At 39.9% G+C, this 20,555-nt stretch overlaps 1 protein-coding gene across 5 annotated transcripts in view; it reads left to right on the top strand.

The window, feature by feature from the left end:
* The window catches only part of ALKBH8 (alkB homolog 8, tRNA methyltransferase), a 44,760-nt gene extending 24,590 nt beyond the window's left edge, over positions 1–20,170 (top strand). For all 5 annotated transcript variants that reach the window (XM_039564363.1, XM_039564350.1, XM_010400569.3 and 2 more), the window contains exons 9-13: positions 6,763–6,869; positions 9,908–10,062; positions 10,876–11,141; positions 18,128–18,277; positions 19,457–20,170. In XM_039564363.1, the coding sequence (XP_039420297.1) occupies positions 6,763–6,869; positions 9,908–10,062; positions 10,876–11,141; positions 18,128–18,277; positions 19,457–20,026 (1,248 nt within the window). In that variant the 3' untranslated portion in view covers positions 20,027–20,170. The remainder of the gene's footprint in view (positions 1–6,762; positions 6,870–9,907; positions 10,063–10,875; positions 11,142–18,127; positions 18,278–19,456) is intronic.
* The last annotated feature ends 385 nt before the right edge of the window (positions 20,171–20,555 follow it).

Raw genomic sequence — 20,555 nt, 5'->3', positions numbered from 1 at the left:
CACAGTGTAGGGTAATGAACACGCAGCATGTTTTACCTATGCCTTGAAATACACTGAACCTGCAAGGAGTTGGGCTGTTTACAACAGCTGGCAGGTCTGTGCCACACTAATACTTGGTATGAGTCTACACTTTGAATGTAAATATTTCAGGTCCTGTTTCCTGCAAATTACACTTTCCTGTTTTATTCCATGTTTGGCAATATTACTCAGCCAAAGACTGGTTTTTGCTGTATCAATTATTCTTTATACTGAATGGAGGCTTTACAATTCCTCACACTGCTTCTGTTGTAGAAAACTTGCAATTAAAGGCTATAATGGTTGATGACAAAATGATAAATGTACAGGTAATGTGGAATGGACGTAAAATTACAGTTGAAGGGAGTCCTGCTTATGTGTATATGCAACCTCAGTAGCGTGAGAATTGTGTGTATTTCCACAGATATTTGTAAACCATCAATGCTTTAGAAAGGTGCCATGTGCTTTTTGAATACTGAAGTTGTTCCCCTTTCTACTTAGATATTGAGAATCTCTTGAGACCTTTTCTAAATGTGTGGAAGAATTACAGATATGCCACGGCACCACATAGACCGTGTACTACCAGGATCCTCCAAATATCATAGTTGCATATAAATTTGTGCTTATTACAGAACAGCTGTGTCTGTGTTGTAAGGACTTGTTCAGTGGTTTCTTGGTAGACATTTGGTACAGTATTAAACATGTAAATAAGATTATTTGCTTTCAGGACACAGAGTAATACATTAAGTGCAAGTCTGAGTAGATGTAATCGAGGACACAGAACTGCTTTCTTATGATGTCTGGGTGTTACATCTTAAGAGATTGAGCTCTCTGGAGCCCATCAGGGTCAGGATGATTGTGCTCTTCCATTGAAATGTACTCCATTAGAAAGCAACTGATGTAAAACCTTAGAAATTTCCTTTCCTTTGGAAGGGAAGATGAATGATTTGGTGCATTTCTGGCACATTCTGCCCTGGTATAGTTGGATGCAGTTCCCTATATGTCAGTGTAGTAGCACCCATGGATTTAAAGGAAGATGTATGACTGAAAGAATGGAAAGTACTGCAGAGGCTAAGTCAGTAAAATAAATTAAATAAAGACTAACAGCATTAGCTGCTTGCTTTCTGTGTACTAAAAGAATTTAAGCTAAGAGCTAGGGAGGCAATTTATTAAAGGATGAAGATGAAATGTTAGTGAGAATAAATAAATTGGTTCTTGTTGAGAAAGACTCTTTGGATTCACAAAAGGACATCAAGGTTTTATGCTTGGGTTGGGATAGCACTTTCCAGAAAGGAGCAATCTATACCTGTTGGGGGAGACAGAGAGAGAGAACCAGTGGTAATGTAGCTATTGTCTTTTACTGTAGGGATTGAAAAGCCTTTTACATGTGAGTCTAATATTAAGCATTGAGTTTTAACACAGGTAATGATCTGGGAAGGTGCAAAGACCACAGGTAATGTCCTGACATACAAAAGAAGCTTGGTATTTTAGAGGCAGTAGGAACTGACATATTTAATGGCTTTTGAAACACGGAGTCAGCTTGAGAAGACATAGGAGTGAAGCACAAAAATTTGTAGCAGCTGTGAGGGATCTTAGAGTGGGAAGAGCAGCAGTCAGAAGTTGGTGGGACAGTGCCAGAGGTACCACCAGCATCCCATCCTCTGCCAAGGCTGGGCAGAGCGGCCACCTTGCTGGGCATCATAAGGAGCTGGCATCCAGCTAGTGAGGTGACTGGTAATTTCTAATAACTTGGAGCTGGTGAACTTCCAAAAATGAATCCCTGTGTACAAAAGGAGAGTGGTGTATGTTCCAGCTAGCTGTGACAAGGCCTTTAGAAGATTTGAAGCTCCTCCATCCAACTGTGGTTAGCTTGAAAATTGCAGTAGTTTTTCTCTTCTTGTGCACTACCTGAACCTTTTAAACAGAGGCCAGACAGTAAGGGAATTTGTATCATGGAGTCAACAGCATACAGAGTAGCTAAGAGAGATACTGGTGTGCTGTTCAGTGGATGCACTCAACTCCACTTATCAAGAAAATCATAACAAGGTGAGACCTCAGATATAAAGAATGAAGTGCTGTCATATATTGAAATATTTTTTAAACACTCATGTGCTAGACTTCGATTTAAAGGAAGAAATGCATAGATACTTAAAATGACACAGAGAATTCAGGAAGATGGATGTAAAATTGAGTACAATTTTTGAAGAAAGGAAGCCTAGTAAGTATACTAAGCATCTGAGTAACATCGCCATAGTGCCTAAGTGGATAAATAGGCTTAGCAAGAGATGGTCTACTTTGGTATAAATCTGATACGGGGGAGGCCTGCACATGTGTTGAGAGATTTTTGAGAAAGGCAGTGCTGAAGTAGTTCATCGTCACGATTGTCAATGCTGCACTCGTTTTCTGAAGTATGGCCAGAGAACATAATATAGGATGTAAATATCTGCATACATTACATAAGGTTAATTTGCTATGATGTGGATTATTCAGGAAAGATAGTCCTAATTGCTTTCCTTTAAAATTTCAGCATTTTCTGAGTCCCAAGTTTTGGAATTTAGCATGGTTTTTTGCAGTGCAAGGTGCTGTGTGTTACCAATTGATTGCCTTGGTCCTGCGTGAGCCAGCAGGCTCTTGTCTCTGCATAGAGCCCCACTGTGGTGTTCAAGCTCCGTGTGTGGGCTTTAAACCTCTCAGCTGTCTTTGAAGTAGACATTCTTTTTCATCTGTTTTACATGTGGGAAACTGTTATGTAGGCTGGCTGTCTTTGCTCTCTGAAAATTCAGTAAATAATGTCAGAGTCTTGAGAAGCATTCCACATTATACTTTTTTTAGCTTTAGTGTGTGTTTCGTCTAAGGTAGTCTATTAACATCAAATACAAATTGCATCAGAGACAAAGCTTAGAAAAATAATTGTCATTCCCCACTGTAGCTGTGAAATTCTTATTAACACTGTCCTTATAGCTCTGTTGCATTATTTCTATTTTGCCTTTGAATCTTTACTTATTTTATAGACCAGTCACTCACTTTCATCCTCCTACTCTTTCATGAAGTATAGTACCACTGCACTGAAAGGTGGTGCAGACTTCTGCATGCTGAGGTGTTAAGAAAAAGATACTTTATTCCCTTCTTATGTTGGATTATTTTCTGATTTTTGCACCTTGCCATATTTTATGCCACAGGAACAATGTTTGTGATGTGGGTGTCTCTTTGCTTTGATGTTTAGCCATCGTTGAAAGCTGTTTACTGCTTCATGTGCTCCCTTCTCATGAACACTCTCTCTTAAATAACTTGGCATCATGACAAGTTATTTAAAAACACAAATAGGTATTAACTGTTTTGGTTTTTTTGCTATATTTAGAGACACACTTTTTTCATTGTAGAAGGAAAAATGGTAAAACTTATATAGCATCCACTGTTTTTATTTTTTGATTGTAATCCTTGGATGATGCACCATGAGCTAGCTGGAAATTTGATCTTTATTGACTCTTCCATCTAAGAGAAAAAAGAAAATAGGTGAAAACAAAAATAGTAATTGGAAATAGCTCCTGTGGAGCAAAGCTGTCATGAAGCAGATTGATTCAGCAGTGGCAAAGTTGCTTTATTGATTGTAATTCGTTAGTAAATTAAAAAGAGGACCACACGCGTTAATCTTCTGTGTGCATGTGTGTTTGACAGTTAGAATTGAGAATGCTGTCCCAGGATAAAGACACACAGAGGAGTGTGGGAATGCTATCTACTTCAGTCAGTAACAGGCTTGCCAGAGATAAGAACAGAGTTCTTAAAAAATCCTTCTGGGTTAAATATTCTTTACTGTGCTGTAAACAAAGGATAGAAGAAGTACTCCTTGGTTTTTTAAGCATTCAGGTGCAGTTAATCTAGGTAAAGGAATGAAGCATAGGAATTATACTAATTATCTTCAGGTGTTCCTTAAATTTTATTCTGTCTCAATTGCAATGTCATATTTATTGTTAATAGATCAGTGCAAAACTTTAATATATTCTAGCTGAGGACCTCAGTCTGCTTCATGAGCAAAAGTTGGTTTTGGATTTAGATTTTTGACTCTTTTAATTATTGCAAATTACTTGGTGTCATTGTCCATTTCCAAGTAAATTAATCCTTTATTTATATTTTCCTTCCCAAATCATCCCAGCTTCTCATAAGGATGAAATTTAGTTAGATGGGGAGCAGCCACACAAAATGAAATTATAGTACAGAAGTTTTCCCTTCCCAGAAAAGTAGGGAGCAGGAACACAGCTGGGATTCTGTTCTGGTCAGGACTAGATGTTACCAAGATAAATTCTTGCTTTTCAGCCTCAAATTCTGCACCATCAGAAATTTTGTTTCATGTATTTCTTGTTGGTTTAGTGTAGTTGAAATTCAGCCAGGAGAACATGCTCTTCTCTTCTCTATTCTCCTGCAACTGCTGTCTGAAAATCCAGCTGCTAGGGATAGTTTTGTGGCCTCTCATTGCCAGTGTGTAACCTGCTATAGAGCACTCTGAACCTTTGTTGTTTTGGATGCACAGTTGTTTACAGGACAGGGTTTGAGGAGCATCTCCTGTGAAGAGACTCTGGGGCCACACAGATGGTGGGGGAAAAGGAATTGGAGATGCATGAAGTAAAACAGCAGAGAAGGCAGGGAGCTGGGGGTACTGTTGTTTTCCACTACTTCATATGGAGTCGCCAGCCTGGCATGTGGGAGTGAAAGGGAGCAAGGTCCTCTTTTGGGCCCTGGAGGGAGATGGGAATTGGAAATGCAGGGGACCCAGTAGAGGTCTTCTCACTGATTCATGGACAAAGTGCAGGTTTTTAATATCATCTGCAAGAACAGATGTTTGTAGTTACTACTGACTCAGAAAGAGGACCAGTGGGGTAATGGGATTCCTTCCTGGAAGGAACGTGGGCACTCATATGTTCAGTTTATTCTGCCATACTGCTGAAGAACCCAGTCTCTATCTTGTCCCCTCACACTTGTCCCCAGCAGCACTGAGCCAGAGAGGCAAAAGACAGACTGTGGCATCATCTCACCCATTTCATCCTACCACTTCACTCCCCATTTCTTTTCTTTTCATGCTTTTTTTTCCTTACGTGCCGCTCCTGATTAGTTATCTTCTGGTTTATTTGCCTTGCCAGATAGCTGCATCTTTTTAAAGAGATTTGCTGCTACTTGTGCTTTACAGGACAGCATCTCCATCAGATTTGTAAAGCCACTGTATTTTCTTCTTCTTCACCCCATGCTTCTTGGAGGTTTCCTAGAAGAAATTGCGAAGTGCAAGGGAAGGAGTACAGTAGCAAGTGGCTGCCATTTGTCTATTTGTGTAGCTATTGAAATGTTTCATGATCACTAATCAGAGCTTATAGTTACGCTTTATTCCTCTTCCCTGATATCTCTCTACCCCTTTCAACCCCACTGTTTGTCACCCTTGTCACTTCTTGCCTTAAATTTAGATAACCCAACAGGAGAAGAAGCTGTGTCACTCTATGTGAGTGGTAGTACAGGATAAAAAATTTTTTTCCTAAAAATGTGAAGTCCCTTGTGCTTTGCTTCAGTGTGCACATTAAATAGTAATTGTTGTTAGTGGCAATTTGTAGTGTTTAAGAGTCTTGCTTATTCAGTCTCTGTCTTACTGAGTTTTTGTGCTGAATGACTGATTGTTGCACCACTGTTTTCTCTTTGTTAAACACATCTGTACGCAGAAATAGAACTGCCTAATTTGTTTCAATCTGGCATACTGGAGTAAGTCTGCTTTTAAATTGCCTACTTAGTAGGTTACAAATCAGATGGCTGCATTTTCATGGTGCTAATTCTCCAGTGTACCAGGAACTGCTGACTTGAATAGTTTTTGACCACTTTTCTTTTTCAGTAGGTCTTCTGTAACTCATTTGGCTTGCTTAAATGACCTGCTCCTTATTTTCCACAGCAAGAGTTTCTCTCATTTGGGAAATGTAAAAGGGTAACATTCCTAGCCCAAGTAGAAGCAAAATGTACCACTGCCATCTGGGCTGTGAAATTGGAATAAAGTGGAAAGCATTACCTCAGTATATTGCCATGGCTGGAAGCCAGATGGCAGATAATAAAAGGATGGTCTGGTAGTTGGCATGTTAGTCAGGATCTGGGGATGTGCTTGTTGTGCTTCAAACCTCCAAGAATGTGGGCAGGTTGGAAATTATTTCTCTCACCTAATACTGCTTATCTGAATGTTATGTATCTACTGAGTTAATTGTCTCCGCTCCTCTGCTGTGAATGGATAGGCATTTCCAGAGGGCATAGGGTCATTCCACATCACTTAGCTGTACATTTTACACTAGGATGAATAGCCCTGTGGAGAAACTTGTCTCTCTGCATAGATATCACAAAAAGACAGTACCTGACGGCCTTAGTCCAGGTACATAACTTTCAGATGCTTGAGATACAGCAAATGAGCCCGCTCTTCCTCTTATGCAGCTGCCTTTAGTTGAAGGATGGCAGTCCTTTCTGCCAGATACACACAGAGGTGTAATTTTAGTTATCTCTATATACATATATTTGTGACTACTGATATTTGAACATAGTGCGGAAAGGGAGAGAGCTTTAGGACAGGAGACGTGGAGACTTTTGCATCCCTAGGAAATATGTAGCTGTTTAACAGAAATATTCAGTTGAACACATTAGAGAGACAAACAAAGCTAGGACTTGAGAATACCTGGCTTATGTATGAGGCTCTATAAGTCATGCTCATTTGTGGTGACTGGTTTTGTTTCTTTTTAGATTGTGATGGATTTCAAACATCCTGATGGCCGTACAGTGGCAATTATGTTGCCCCGATGTAGTTTGTTGGTGATGACTGGAGAATCCAGATACCTATGGACACATGGGTATGTGTAAGAGTCCCTGCACTGCTGATAATAGAGGAATAATAATGTTGTTTGTTTACTTTATTAATTATATTCTGTACTTAAAATTACTCTGAAAAAAGTCAAATCAAGTTTTAGAATTAATATACAAGTTCACTCTGCTGCTCAGATGCTGCTTAGGTTAAATTGAAGAACTTGGGGATTTAAGGAGCTAATTGCCAGTCCCTGAGGTGCAGTTTCCTGCTGCTGTCACAAGTGAAGTTTCAGCTGGAAATTGCTCTCACTTACATCTGCAGTGTGAAAGTTCTCAATGACTCTGAGCTTGCAAAGAATTGATTGTAGTGCAATTAGTGTCACCATTCTCTTTCTTTTCAGCTCACAGCTTTTCTCATTGGATCACATATGCCAAAGCCTTGAGAGAGGGGCTAGTTTAAGAGAGTGACTTTCCCTGCACTGGGAGCCTCAGGGTGACGGAGGGGAGTCTTCCTGAGCTATTCCCAGCTGCTTTAGGGATACTTTAGCTGCTGGTAAGACTGCATTGAGCAGTTTTGGGAAGCTGGAAAGAGATTTCTTGAAATATGTCTTGGGGCTTTGCTTATTGCAGAATCTAAGTACATGCTTTTTAAATTGTACACCACTGGGAGATACTTACAGTTGGAGTGCTGAAATTGGCAAAAAGTGTAGCACCTTGGTGAGCTCTGAGTGTGACAGTAACGCACTTCAGGTGAGTATGGCAACCCTGAATTGGACAGAAATGCCCATAGTAAGCATTTCTTCCTTTGTTTGACCTAAGCAGTCACTGGTTCAGCAGTCAATTGGCGACACTAACTACATTCTGTGTAAATTAAACACCAAATCCTTTTACTGGCAGAAAATCTTCTGCCTTTTAATTTTGCTGGTTAATATGTATTATGAAGAAGGGTGAATATGAACTCCTTGATAATCTTTACGTTGTTAATTTTTATAGAGCTCTTATACCACCTGCATATTCCCTCGTTAAATTGAAGAGTTGTAAAAAGCACTCAGTACTTCTGCTGTGCATCATTATAGAAGGCCAGGGCAGTGAACTCCCTTGTTGTTTGATATCCAGGACTGAACACAGGTACCGGCGTTGTAAGTGTCTTATGCTGTCCTGTCAAATACTGTCAGCTGCCTTTTGGAAAGGCTACATACAGCTCTGAGAACACAGTGCAGTTTCCGTGTCAGTGACATTGCTGGCCAGGAAAGCCAGTGGGCAGTCCCCAACCCCAGGCCTCAGGCAGCTCCATGGGCTGGGCTGAGGCCAGGTTGGAACACCAACCAGGGGTCAAGGCAGTGGCTGTACACAGAGCTGGGGATGCATCTGGGGCTGTAACTGGAGCATGGCCCAGTGGGACAGCCTGTGCTTAAACACAGCTCCCAGGGGAAGGAGGGCTCGCCCTTGCTGAGGCCTCAGCTTTCTCCAGGGCTACCAGCTCTGCTCCTTCCAAGCTGGCCCTGGGCAGCCACAGTCCCAGGAGGTAGAAGGATGCGTGCTGGGCGCTTGCAGTACTGGCCAGCAGCCATTCAAGTTGGAATAGTGTACCTGTCTATTAACACCTGCAATGAGATGATTACTTAACTCCCTTATACCTTCAAGTGATGGTTGTCTTTTGAGAACCAGTGAACAAATGACATTGAAAATGAAGATCCTAGATCTTTTTACTCAAGTACAAGTGATTCCCATGCTGGTTCTTGTCCACCTTTCCTAAATACAGTTTTTCTATATTTTTTTATAAGCAGTAGTGGGTCAGGATACTCAACAGGAGTAAGCTTTCCGTCATGCCACTGGAATGTCATATCGTAATCAAAATTAATCATCCAGCGAGAAGTTATAGCTAATTCACTTGTTTACATAATGTCAAAATGTATTTAATAACATTTGTGATGCCTTTTATCTACACCTCAGAAGTCAAATCATAAGAGCAAAAGAGTCAGTTCTGAAATTATTCTGGACATGTTTTCAGTGTGTATACTTGGAATGCCAAGGAATTAGAGACTTCGTTTTGACCCCATTAACAAAGTGCACAGGAAAAGTGCTTTGGTTCAGTTCTCTCTGAAAGAGAAACACAGGGTTTAGAAATAAGCTATGCAGTGTCATCAAGGAGGACAAAAGATGTATTCTCTTTTTGAGTCATAGGTGAAAGTAAAATTCTGACTTTTCTGATGAAGTTCATTGGTGATGTTTTTCGTATTTGGTTGGGTAACCTGGCAAAACTCTATTCTTGGCACTGAAATAGTAAAACCTCCCTGTGCCAAGCAAGAGGGTCTGCAGCATTTTATTTTTGGCATTGAGAAGTCCTTGTAATAGTAATGAAAGGGAGTGAGAGAGATGAACAGAACCCAGGAGGAGCAAGTGATGCACAATGCAGTTGTTCACCACCCACTGACTGATGCCCAGCCTGCCCCCAGCAGCGATCGGTGCCTCCCAGCCAACTCCCCCCAGTTTATACACTGAGCATGATGCTCTGTGGTGTGGAATATCCCTCTGGCCAGTTCAGGTCAGCTGTCCTGGCCATGCTCCCTCCCAGCTTCTTGTGCCCCTGCTCACTGGCAGAGCATGGGAAACGGAAAAGTCCTCACTTAGAGTAAGCACCACTTAGCAACAACTAAAACATAAGTGTGTTACCAACATTATTCTCGTACTAAATCCAAAACACAGCACTGCTGCTGTTAGCACAGGTGCTTAGAAGAAAATTAACTCTATCCCAGCCAAAACCAGGACAAAAATAAATATATTTTAAAAATTAAGTATTAGACAAATAAACAATCAAACTTTATGGAAGAAAATGGAGGGAGGAAGGGAAGGGAAATGTAATTACATGCAATTAAACAACACTTTAATTCATGTCATTAGTTTGTGTCATCTCTTTTCTCTCTGAAATTGAATAAGTGGAAAACTGAGAGGCAGAAGTATGTGAAATAGGATGTTGTAGTCACATTTCTCTCAGAGTGTAAAAATTACCTTCTTACAAAGGCGGATTGGGTTTTTTTCTGATGCAAATTGAATTATTCCTTTATTTTCTCTTGCTTTATTTTAGGATCACACCCAGAAAATATGATGTCATTCAAGCATCAGAGCTTGGGCAAAAAGTTGGAACAATCACTGCTGATGCTGGAGATTTAACATTAAATCGAAGGGAAACAAGGACATCATTTACATTCAGGAAAGTGAGGAGGAGCCCTTGCAACTGCAGTAAGTGTCTTGAGGCAACCTTCAAGTCAAAATTGTTATTTATCACCAATAGGTAGCTGCTTTTGTTTTTGAGCAAATCATTTGATTCCTTTGAGTAGTTTTGGTAGTCTTCATAGTTATTCCTGGATGGTTCATAGCGTGCTATATGGCTTGAATTGGTTGCATTCATGTGGTTCCTGGAGTTTCTCTATACAGGAAGGCATTTGACTTGCTCCAGAGCCAGGTGAGTAATCTGTAGTCTTGCGTTTTATTGGCATTTCAAGTGCTTAATAATGTAACAAAATAGAAATAACTATTCTTCAAGTTTTCCTCCTTTTTTTGATTGTTTTTTATTTGAGGGGGCCTGTAATTTTGAGAAAATAAGTACATTAGAGAAGGAGTCGTATCTGCAGTGACAGAGCCATGTACAGTGCCTTAGGGCAGTAGAGATAATAATAGACAGGTGGCTCAATGATTACATGGAACTGAAGTCCATTTATGCCCTTAGAACAGAATTTCTGAGGCTGAATTGCGATGATGTTGTGGTCTTTGGCATTGGGGACACTATCTCAGTTTTGAGAGCATAAACATCATTAACACAGCAGATTAATGATCACTGCAAACAGCCTCTGATACATGTGGGCAGGTTATTGTTTTCAGGTCATCAAGCACTTCTGCAGTTTGACTTGTGTTTCAGTTTTTAAAAGATAAAGGAGGAATGAAGCATTTTTTTGCATTTTAATATTTCACTTTTAATTTAATTTTTCTAAACATGCTTAATCAACGAGGAGTTGCTTAAAAAAGTTAATATTTTGTATCCATTGCTGTATCTAGTTTACCCATCTGTCTGTGACAGCCAGAAGGGACAGCATAGACTGGTGCAGCCTTCATTTCCCCAGAATGAGATGGAAGCCTCAAAGCTGGAGCAAGAATATGTGCACAAGGTGTATGAAGAGATTGCCACACACTTCAGCAGTACCAGGCATAGCCCATGGCCCCGAATTGTAGAGTTTCTCAGGTCCCTGCCAACAGGGTCAATAGTGGCTGATATTGGCTGTGGTAATGGGAAGTACCTAAGCATCAACGAGGATTTGTACATGGTAAGTAGTAGGTACTGTAATTTGTTTTTGTTGGTTCTGGTGTTTATTCTGTCATACACTTGTAGCATACTGGAGGTTCAGGTTGGCATTGGAAGAATGCCGAGAACAGAAAGCTATTTCCTGATCCAAGATCAATTACCAATTGTCTTAAGTTTCCACATGTATTCATTATCTGTGTTGCCTTTTTCTTTTTTTCAAAGCCACTTTTGCATTGTAATTCAAAATATGTTGAGAAAAGTAGTAATGGGTGCAGTGGATTGAAAAATTCTAGTGGATGGTTTAGCCATTTTTGTCATTGTTGTTGAATAAATTTATTAAATGGTTGGGCAATCTGAATGCTTCCAACAAGATTTTCACTTGGTTGGTGGGTGGGTGAAATCTCCATGGGCAACACTATTTTTCCTGTCCTCTTCAGTTCCTTGTGATACGTCTCATTTGTGAATGATGTCATGTTTGGCTGTTCCACCTCTGGCTCTGTGCACAGGCCCAGTAAATACACCAACATAAAATTCACAGGGAAAACTTTGGTACAGATTTCTGGCCCTTCTCTCCCTTTTCTTTGCTTTTAGACAATTCTGACGTCATTCTTGCTCATATTCTCTCTTCTGCTGTCTCACAGTCTGTACTTAGTCCAGTTATACATCTCTCCCTTCCTGTCAGGGAGAGATGAAGTATATACAAATATGAACCAAGAGATAGCTTTCATTGCAAATATTTAAAAAACCTTTTTGGGAAAAAAAAAAAAATCAAACTTGCTGTTTTAACTCAAAAGAAATCTCCGAGAAGTGTGTCTTATGGTATCTGCTCTCTCCCAGGATTGTCCGATTCTTTCACAGGTTTGTCCTCTGAAACACTCTGAAATCTGTCAGGCTTTAAAACTTCTATATAGGGCAAAGCATTCATTATTGATATTAAAACTTGGAGTTGTTTGTCTGTCTCAGGAGTTGCTGTCCTGCTATTTATATTCAGCTAAAAAAGATAAGTTGTTATTTACAACCCTGTTTGTATTAGTAAATTATCTCCCTTACTGTTCTTATGGGCTAGAACAACATCATCCAATTAATGAGTAGGCATCTTTATGCCTGACTGCTGTAGCCTGAGTATAATTATTAATTTCAGTACATTTCAGTCTTTCAGTCCTGACTCCTGTAAGAAAAATCAACAAGCCTAACTAGAGAGGAGAAACATTTATTAGGGTAGCATGAAGCTCAACTGGTTCTAGAATGGATTTGGTAAATTGCAGTTGTGGAGGTCTGTGGTAGACTTTTAAAGTGAAATTAATGCAAGATGCTGTGTTCAGGAATTGCCAGCACCAGTCTGTTTTCTGGAGCCTGCAGTTAACCAGCTAAGGAAAGGAAAGATCACATTGGCTGGCAGTCAAAGGAAAGCCAGCTCCTCTCCTCTATTACTTTAGGACTCACCTCATTTCATATGTGTCTGCAGGAGAGATAAAAAACATGAAAAATAACAGTGAAATGGAGGAAACTGTTAGAAAAGCAGTTGAAACAGTTGAAAAATAGAATCTGGGAATTGCTTCATTCAGTTGACCTCCCTAGATGTTTTATTTTCCACTGGAGACAGCTAGTGCTTCTTAGATGGAGATAGACTCTAGACTTTGCATTTGGTTGTTTTCATCTACAAGTCAGCACAGAGCCTCAGGATGATGGATGTGACTCCTTTTTTCTACTAGACTTATTTTTATGTAGCCTCCAAAGTATGGTTAAAGAAACCCTGTGTTTATTGTGTTTACAGGTGTTTTTAAACTTTTGACAAGGTATCTCAAGTGCTGTTAATTCCATCTACCATGGTTTAGGCATGGAGCTGAGGGTGAGGGATTACAGAATGTTTTATATATCAGGTGCATTGTTGGGTTAAAGGGAGTGCTCCCTAGATGCAGGGCATCAGTTTTCTCCCTCATTTACTCCTCTTTAGTTGGAGGCATGAAAACCAGGCATAAATTTAGTCAATTCTACATCCTTTTTTTGTGCACAATGTATTGGAGCTCTTAGCCCAGGTCCTGTTGGGAAAGAAGCAATAAAGCAGTGCTGCAAAATTAGGAGTTGTGTAGGGATTGGATGGAGCACTGTTGGCACAGCTCTGTAGCTTGGGGTGTTTTGACTCAGCAGTACTGAAAACCTGAGGCAAGCATTTCTGAAGGCAAGCAATATGCTTTACAGGTTATTGTGCACTTTTATGCTTTAGGTAGCAGTGCTAATGGTAGATCAAGGCTAAGGTGGCTCTCTTGATGGTTTTAATCTTCAGGTACTGTCTGAAAACGTCTCCACTGTGGCCTGTGCTGTTGTACTTGCTTCAGTTTCTCCAGATGATTACAGGCAGCCTTATCTACTTGAGTATCCAATGTGACAATGAAATGCACGAGTCCATCTATGCTCAGCGAAAGTGACAGTGCTGTAATGGCTGCATTATTCTGACACCGTGCAAGAGCAGCAATTTCATGACAAACAAATTCAGATTAAGAATGTTTCAGCTGGAGGTGGAATCCATGTCTGATGTAGCTAGCACAAAGGCTGGAGAAAGGTTGAATTTAATAGAGTTTCAGATTACTTTTTCTGTCTCACCCACCTCTTTATTGTTAAAATGAATGCAAAAAAGAGACATGTTCTTAGGGTTGTTTTTCCACAATTCTCTCCCCATCCAACCTCATTTGGGGGAATTATTTTAACAGATTTTATTTAGGTGCTTTCAACCTTAATATTCATATCTGTAAGCAGAGCTTTTATTTTTATGGAACACTGTGTTTCAGTCTTAGGCATTCCCCCAATTACCACAAGGGTTTCATTGATGTTATGGCAATGATCTCATCAATTTCTATATGCTTTAGCTTTGTCTCCTTGTTTCCAGTGTTCAGGTAGGTGTGGTGATGTGTAAGTCTCTGCAGGAATGTTCAGCATCCTCACAGGGCTAAAGTGTGAATGAAAAGTCATTGAAGTCTTTCAAATTTGTGGTTTACATTTGTAATCGAACTGATAAATTGGTGGGAAATTCAATGGCAAACAACTGAAAATGCCATAGGGTAGATATTTTTTCTTTTTATATAAAGAAATTACGTGACAGAGTACTGATGATAGGAAAAAAAATTTGGCAATAGAGGAGCCAGAATGCTTTGCTTTAATACAGACATTCATATTTCTGTTGTGTGTCATTCAGAGGTAATTGGTAACGTAATTTACATTTCACAAAACCTTGTAAGACACCTTTTTGCTGTGCGATGTGCATCGCTGTTTTCTGCATTACTGGCCCAAACTGTGATCTACTAGAACTATATAAAAATTTGGTTTTTCCAGGGTGTGGGGAGGAAAGAGAGTGAATATTTACCGTGGTGTGGTTGCATAATGTTGGGTGGGTTTTAGTTGCACTGGGTTTGTACAGATTGAGAATAGATTTCTCTCCCAAGGATATTTTAGTAGTGGGTAAAAGCAGGAGGGACAAAACCAATTAGTAAAGGTACACCTGGAGTAAGTTCACCATATCTTAGCAATTGAAGGGCAAGGCAGATGAACCTTTCCTGCCCTTTTCTCTCAATGAGTAACAGTCATTAAATGGATGAGAGAGCTCAGAAGGAACTGGCAAGAGCAGCACAAAACCAGAATGAATGCTGAATGGGTCAACTTGGTTCTGTTGCTTTGTCACTGAGAAATGAACTCTGGGTCTTAGGCATAGCACTTGCTTTCAGAGATACCCTGACTATATGCAATGGAAAACCAAAACACTACATAAAAGGAATACTGAAAGCCTGACTCAGACTAATTGTTCATAATTTGGTTTCTTGAGCTTCTCATGCTATTGGTTATAGCTGAGGCATTTCTCTGGAGAGCGACATAATTCCATTTGGTGGCTGGATTTCAGAATTAGATGTCATTTTGTTCATCGCTTCGTAATGTGCTGAATAAATCAGGTTCCCAGATACTTAAATGGACTAAATCTACCAGGCTGAGTTAATTATAATGTAGAAAGAAAATACATAGTGGTGGGTAATGTCTAGCTGTCTTTACCTATCTTTATTTCAGCATGCAGGAGGATTTATCTTTTGCAGATTTGCAGCATCATTACAAAGCAAGCTATTTATTAGTCTCTTTTGCCCCCTAATGATCTATACCAAACCACTGCATTAAGCAGATTTTATAAAATCTACTTTAGGTACTCCTTGCTGAAAAAGTGGAGGTGAAGGTGTATGGGAACATGAAGGAGCAGGATGGCATAACTGCATATGTTACCCATTTCCAGGAAGCCAGTACAGAGCTGCTGCAAACTTGGACAAGTCACAGGTGTTATAGTTGTTTCTCCCTCTCTTCTCCTCTTGTATCTTGGTCTTTTTTTACATATATATTTTGGTTGTTTAAAGGTTTGTATTATCCAGTGTGCCCAGAGAGGGTGTGGTATGCCTGATGACATACCTTTGCCCCTTTCCTAAGTTTTGTGTTTGCTGGGGTTCTAGTTACAGAGTTACAGGCCTCCATACTAATGTAGATTTCCTGTCTTAAAATAAGAGTTGGGTGCAGTTAGTATTTATCCTTATAAACTGAAAATCAGCGCATGAAATCCAAGTGGATTTCAATCACAGTACCTGTCAGCAGCCACTCTGGAGCTCCTGTGAGCCATTGTTTACATCACAAAAAAGATGTGCAGAGAGGGGTAGAGGTACTTCCCAAAAAGGCAGGGATGTGGGAACAGATGTCTGGATTATAATTATTTTGAAATATCACGTAGAGATAATTCTAGTAAGCATGCTAAAGTTGCCTAGCTTCAGCACCAGGCATCTGTGATGACTCCCTCTGTTCACAGTTTATGCATATATGCATAGCACCTATTGTCATGTTTACATTTAAAACCATGTAAAGTTTTAGCCTAATATATCTATTCTAGAGCAGCTGTGTGTTCAAAGTGTTCTGTTTCAAAGTCTCCATTTTCATTGCGAAACAGCCTCTTTTTGCTTTGGATGTATATTTGCTTTAGAAAGTATGTCAATACAAGTAAACCTGACTTCATAATATTTGATATAATTTAGATGCAAATGTGGACTTTGCATTCTGGCAGTCATGCCTTTGTTCTCATTCTCAGTTCATTGGATTTCATCAGCATACATTGTAGTCCTTTTCAAGGTCATTTTGGGAACAGAGGATTGTATTCCATTATCCAGCCCATTTTTACTCTAGATGTAGAGGGCCAAAGCAATTCTTTCTGGGAAAGCTTGCTGTCAGTGGAAGCTGCAAATGTTCTTCTTCCTTCTTCTGCCAGCAGTGAATTTCGTCCTTTGAATTTTATTATTAAGTACTGCAAGCCAATGTCTTAATTGCAGAAGTAGTTAAAGGTACCAGTAATGAGGTGTGTAATCGCTAACATGCAGGTTGTCAGAGTAATTCAAAGACACTTCAGTTGGCTGCCAGTGTCAAATGATGGGGATTTGTTTGCTTTCAAGTAAACAAGAGTTTCCTTTTTTTATTCATAAACAACACAATTCACTCAGTGCTTTAGTAAATGTGAGAGACCAAGGAATGAATGTGAAGAAAGCAATTGATTGAAGGATTGATCTTTCCAGGTCTGTTTACTGCAGGATAATATATACATATTCATAGTTTCTGTGGAGGATTATCTTGTATTGTCAGGTTGGCATTTTCACAACCGTTTCATTTACTTTGGATAAAAAGTCAGGGCCCTGAGTAGAAGGCAGCTCACTGGTAAGCTTTCAGGACATAAGACTGGAACAGAATTCTGGTTTTCTTCAAAACTGTGATGGTAGGCTGAAAGATAAAAGGATTTGAATGGATAAAATGAAAAATTATGATGGAAAATAAATATATTTTCATTAATCATTGCAAAAGAGGTTTTCAATTTTAGTGGTACTGTTGTCTCTTCTGGGTTGATTAAGCAGAGTAAGTTGTTTGCTATTCTTGTATCAAAGATGGTTTAGTATTCTTTCGGTGTCATGCAACAAACACTGTCAACAGTAATTATTTAGGATTCTGAACCTATTCTCTGCTATCTACTTGTTGTTGGTCATTGAAAAGAAACAAATTTATTATTCTTATACAAGCAAAGTTTAATATACAGCCTGGTAGCAGGGCTTTGGTTTGAGTATTCAGTGTGCATGGCAGACATGAAAACAAGGATGGCGCATGCCTCACTCTATTTCTTTCAGAAGGTGTCTTGATCAATTTAGATTTACTGCTTTTATGCAGGCATGTAAAAAAACACTTCTAGATGCTGATTTTTCAAAGATGTTAAGTTTTGTGTTACTGTCTTTGATGTGGACACTGGGCAGGGTTTAATGGGGAAAAAGACTAATGTTTTATGAGGTGTTCTGAAATGGCTCTTAGGGGTCACTTCACTGGACTGTGTAGAACCTTGGAAAATTATGTTGTGCTTAAATATTTTTGTGGATCATGATACTGAGGGGTAAGAAGAAGATATCTGAGCACTTCTTTACTTACACTGAAATGACAAAACCTGGGTGATGAGTGAAGCTGTATGCCATATTTCAGTGATGCCACCAAAGTCCCTGGATAGTTGTTTACACTTGTAGGTCAGCTTTTGTGAGTTCAGTATTTGGGTACTTGAAATGTTGTCAAACTACAAATGGCAGTTTGAATGAAAACAAAATACTGAGGTTAGATCACCTCTCATTTTGCTCATTTCAAGACACCTTAAATGGGTTTTGAAGAAAAGTTAGGTTGAAACCTGGTCCGTCTTAAGCTGGTTCAAAATCAGCGTGCTATAATAAGCTACTACCCGGTCTTTCATTTTTGTTTTAAGTAAGCATCAAGGTTGTTTTCTTTCTGTCTATACCTGGGAACTATATACTTCTCTTAAAGATATTTTCTCACACTTGCTCTTGTTTTGATTTTAAACTGTGTTCCCTCAGTGGGAGACTGTGATGACTCTATTACTTTAAGCATCAAGTGAGAATCATATTCCAGTCTCATAATTATCCTCTTTTGAAAAGCTTAAAGAAACATTATCTGTTCTAGGTTGGCTGTGATCGCAGTAAAAACCTGGTGGATATTTGTGCAGAAAAACATTTCCAGGCGTTTGTCTGTGATGCCCTGTCAGTGCCAATCCGCAGTGGTTCTTGTGACGCCTGCATCTCCATTGCTGTAATACACCACTTCTCAACAGCAGTAAGTCACCCCTCTCTCTGCTCCACTCTACCGTTGTATTGCTGTGCAGAGCTGCCAATACTACAGTACAAGCAAAGGCAAGAACAAAATGGGAAGAAATCCAAGGTTTGCATTTGGTGTAAGCAGTTGTCAGAGCAGAGTTAAGCTGTTGTGCTACTGCTGCTTCTTAGACTTTCTCTGCTTTTCAGATACCCTTGCTCCCCCTGAAGCTTTGGTCCTGATGTTTGGGTTTCATTTTTGTGTGCTTGCAATTAATGACACTGGAGAAGGGGGCTCTGCTGTGGGAGTCAAGAGATATATTGCTTCCAGGCTCATATCTTGGGCAGATCTTGTGATTTGGGGTTTTTTAATCTGTGCATTCGTTGTCCATCTTCAAACAAAAGGGAGACTCCTCACCAGTCTGCTGTGTCCTTGGGCTGGGTAAGGTTCTCCTGGCAGGAACTGTGCCATGGTAACAAGCTTCCAGACCATCTTAGAGAAGCCCCATGGATCTTTCCATACCAGAAACGCAGTGAATGATTCCAAATCCAGTACAAAAAAATAGAAGGAACTCTGTTTTGGAGAAGGCTGACATATCTTTGTTTGTGTGGTCAGAAGACCTGTGTTTAAGCTGTAAATCTGACCCCTTCAGGTGCAAACTTAGCCTGTGCATCATCAGGTACAGTAGGTTTGAATCTGGGATTTTAAATACTGAATCACCTTCTTGAAAAGGTGTTTGTCTTTTCCAGGTGGGCTGGTATGTCCAAGAAATCCTGCTCAGCACAGAACTATTTTCAAATGGAAAGGGAATAGTAGAATCACTGAGGCTGGAAAAGACCTTTAAGATCATCAAGTCCTGCTGTTAACCCAGCACCACCAAGTTCACTATTAAACCACGTCCCTCAGTGCCACATCTACAAGTCTTTTAAATACCTCCAGGGGTGGTGAATCCACTACTGCCCTGGACAGCCTGCTCCAATGCTTGACATGAGTGATGTCTTGATGAAGAAATTATGTCTAGGAAAATGTCTTGGCTTGCACACAGTGATGGAGGCTATATTATGAATGAAAATAAATAGTGGGAAAAAACACCTTCCTTTCAAGTTTTAGTGTATCTTAGGCAAGGAGGAATTGCTGCCATTCCATTCTCCTGACTTTTTGTTTATGTACTGACTTCACACTTTTGCTTTTCCTTTCCAGGAGCGGAGACTGGCTACTATCCATGAACTAGCTCGGCTTCTAAGACCTGGTGGAAAAGCACTCATTTATGTCTGGGCAATGGAACAAGAATACAAAAACCAGAAGTCTAAATACCTTAAGGAAAAGAATGGTAATAAAAACAAAGAGAAGGAAATGAATACTGGCACAGCCGAGAGACCACTTAATGACCAAGGGCCTGATAACAGCAGCCAAGACTCAGCATGGTCTGACCAACTCCTTAATGGCTTGAAAGATGAAAGCTGTAGTGCCAAGCCAGTAGCAGACTTCAGACTGCCTGTTCACACTAACAGAACCTCCTTTCACTCTCAAGATTTGCTAGTTCCTTGGCACCTGAAAGGTGGTAGTAAAAAGAAAGAAGAAAGTGTTGATACAGTATTAGTTCCAGGTGGCTCCAAAGAATCACAAGAACTCAGCCCTGTTTTCCACCGCTATTACCATGTGTTCTGTGAAGGGGAACTGGAAGCAGCGTGCAGATCCCTGGATTGTGTCAGGGTTCAAAAGAGTTACTATGATCAGGGAAACTGGTGTGTGATTCTAGAAAAGTTGTAGCCTGTGGTGTTTCCTCTACCATCTGTAGAGTTTTCTTGGTTTTTTACAGTGAAAGGTATTTTGTGAAAAATATTTTTAATGCAGGCTGCAGCTATTGCCTCTTTTAAAATAACAGAATAAAGATTGTGTATTGAGTTAATAATAGTGGCTAGCACTGTGTGCATATGTTAACAAAATAATGGCCAAATTCATCTACTTCCTCTGCAGAGTGTTTGCTTTACTTCTCTGAATTACAGTGAAGAGGATTAAGTGGGAAAATACTGCCCACGCAAATCACAAAGTCTTGAGCTTTTAAAGACAAAGGGTCTGGTTCTCCCTTCTCTTACACCATTTTATATTGAGGTAGCTGCAGTGGTTTCCCTGCAGTCCACAACTAATTGAAATGGAGCTCTGGGCAGGAAAGGCAGAGCTGTTTGCTGTGTAAAACTGTGGATCAGGGACGAGGGAGTGAATGGTGTATGAAGCAGTTAAGCTGAACAGTCAAACTGTTGCCTCAAGTTTGGTCCTGCCTGTTTTGGTGTCCATGAGG

The sequence above is a fragment of the Corvus cornix genome, chromosome 1 (genome assembly GCF_000738735.6).
Source record: "Corvus cornix cornix isolate S_Up_H32 chromosome 1, ASM73873v5, whole genome shotgun sequence".
Classification (NCBI taxonomy): Eukaryota; Metazoa; Chordata; class Aves; order Passeriformes; family Corvidae; genus Corvus; species Corvus cornix.
The sequence above is the reverse complement of the archived record's forward strand: the minus strand, read 5'-3'. Positions and strand labels throughout refer to the sequence as shown.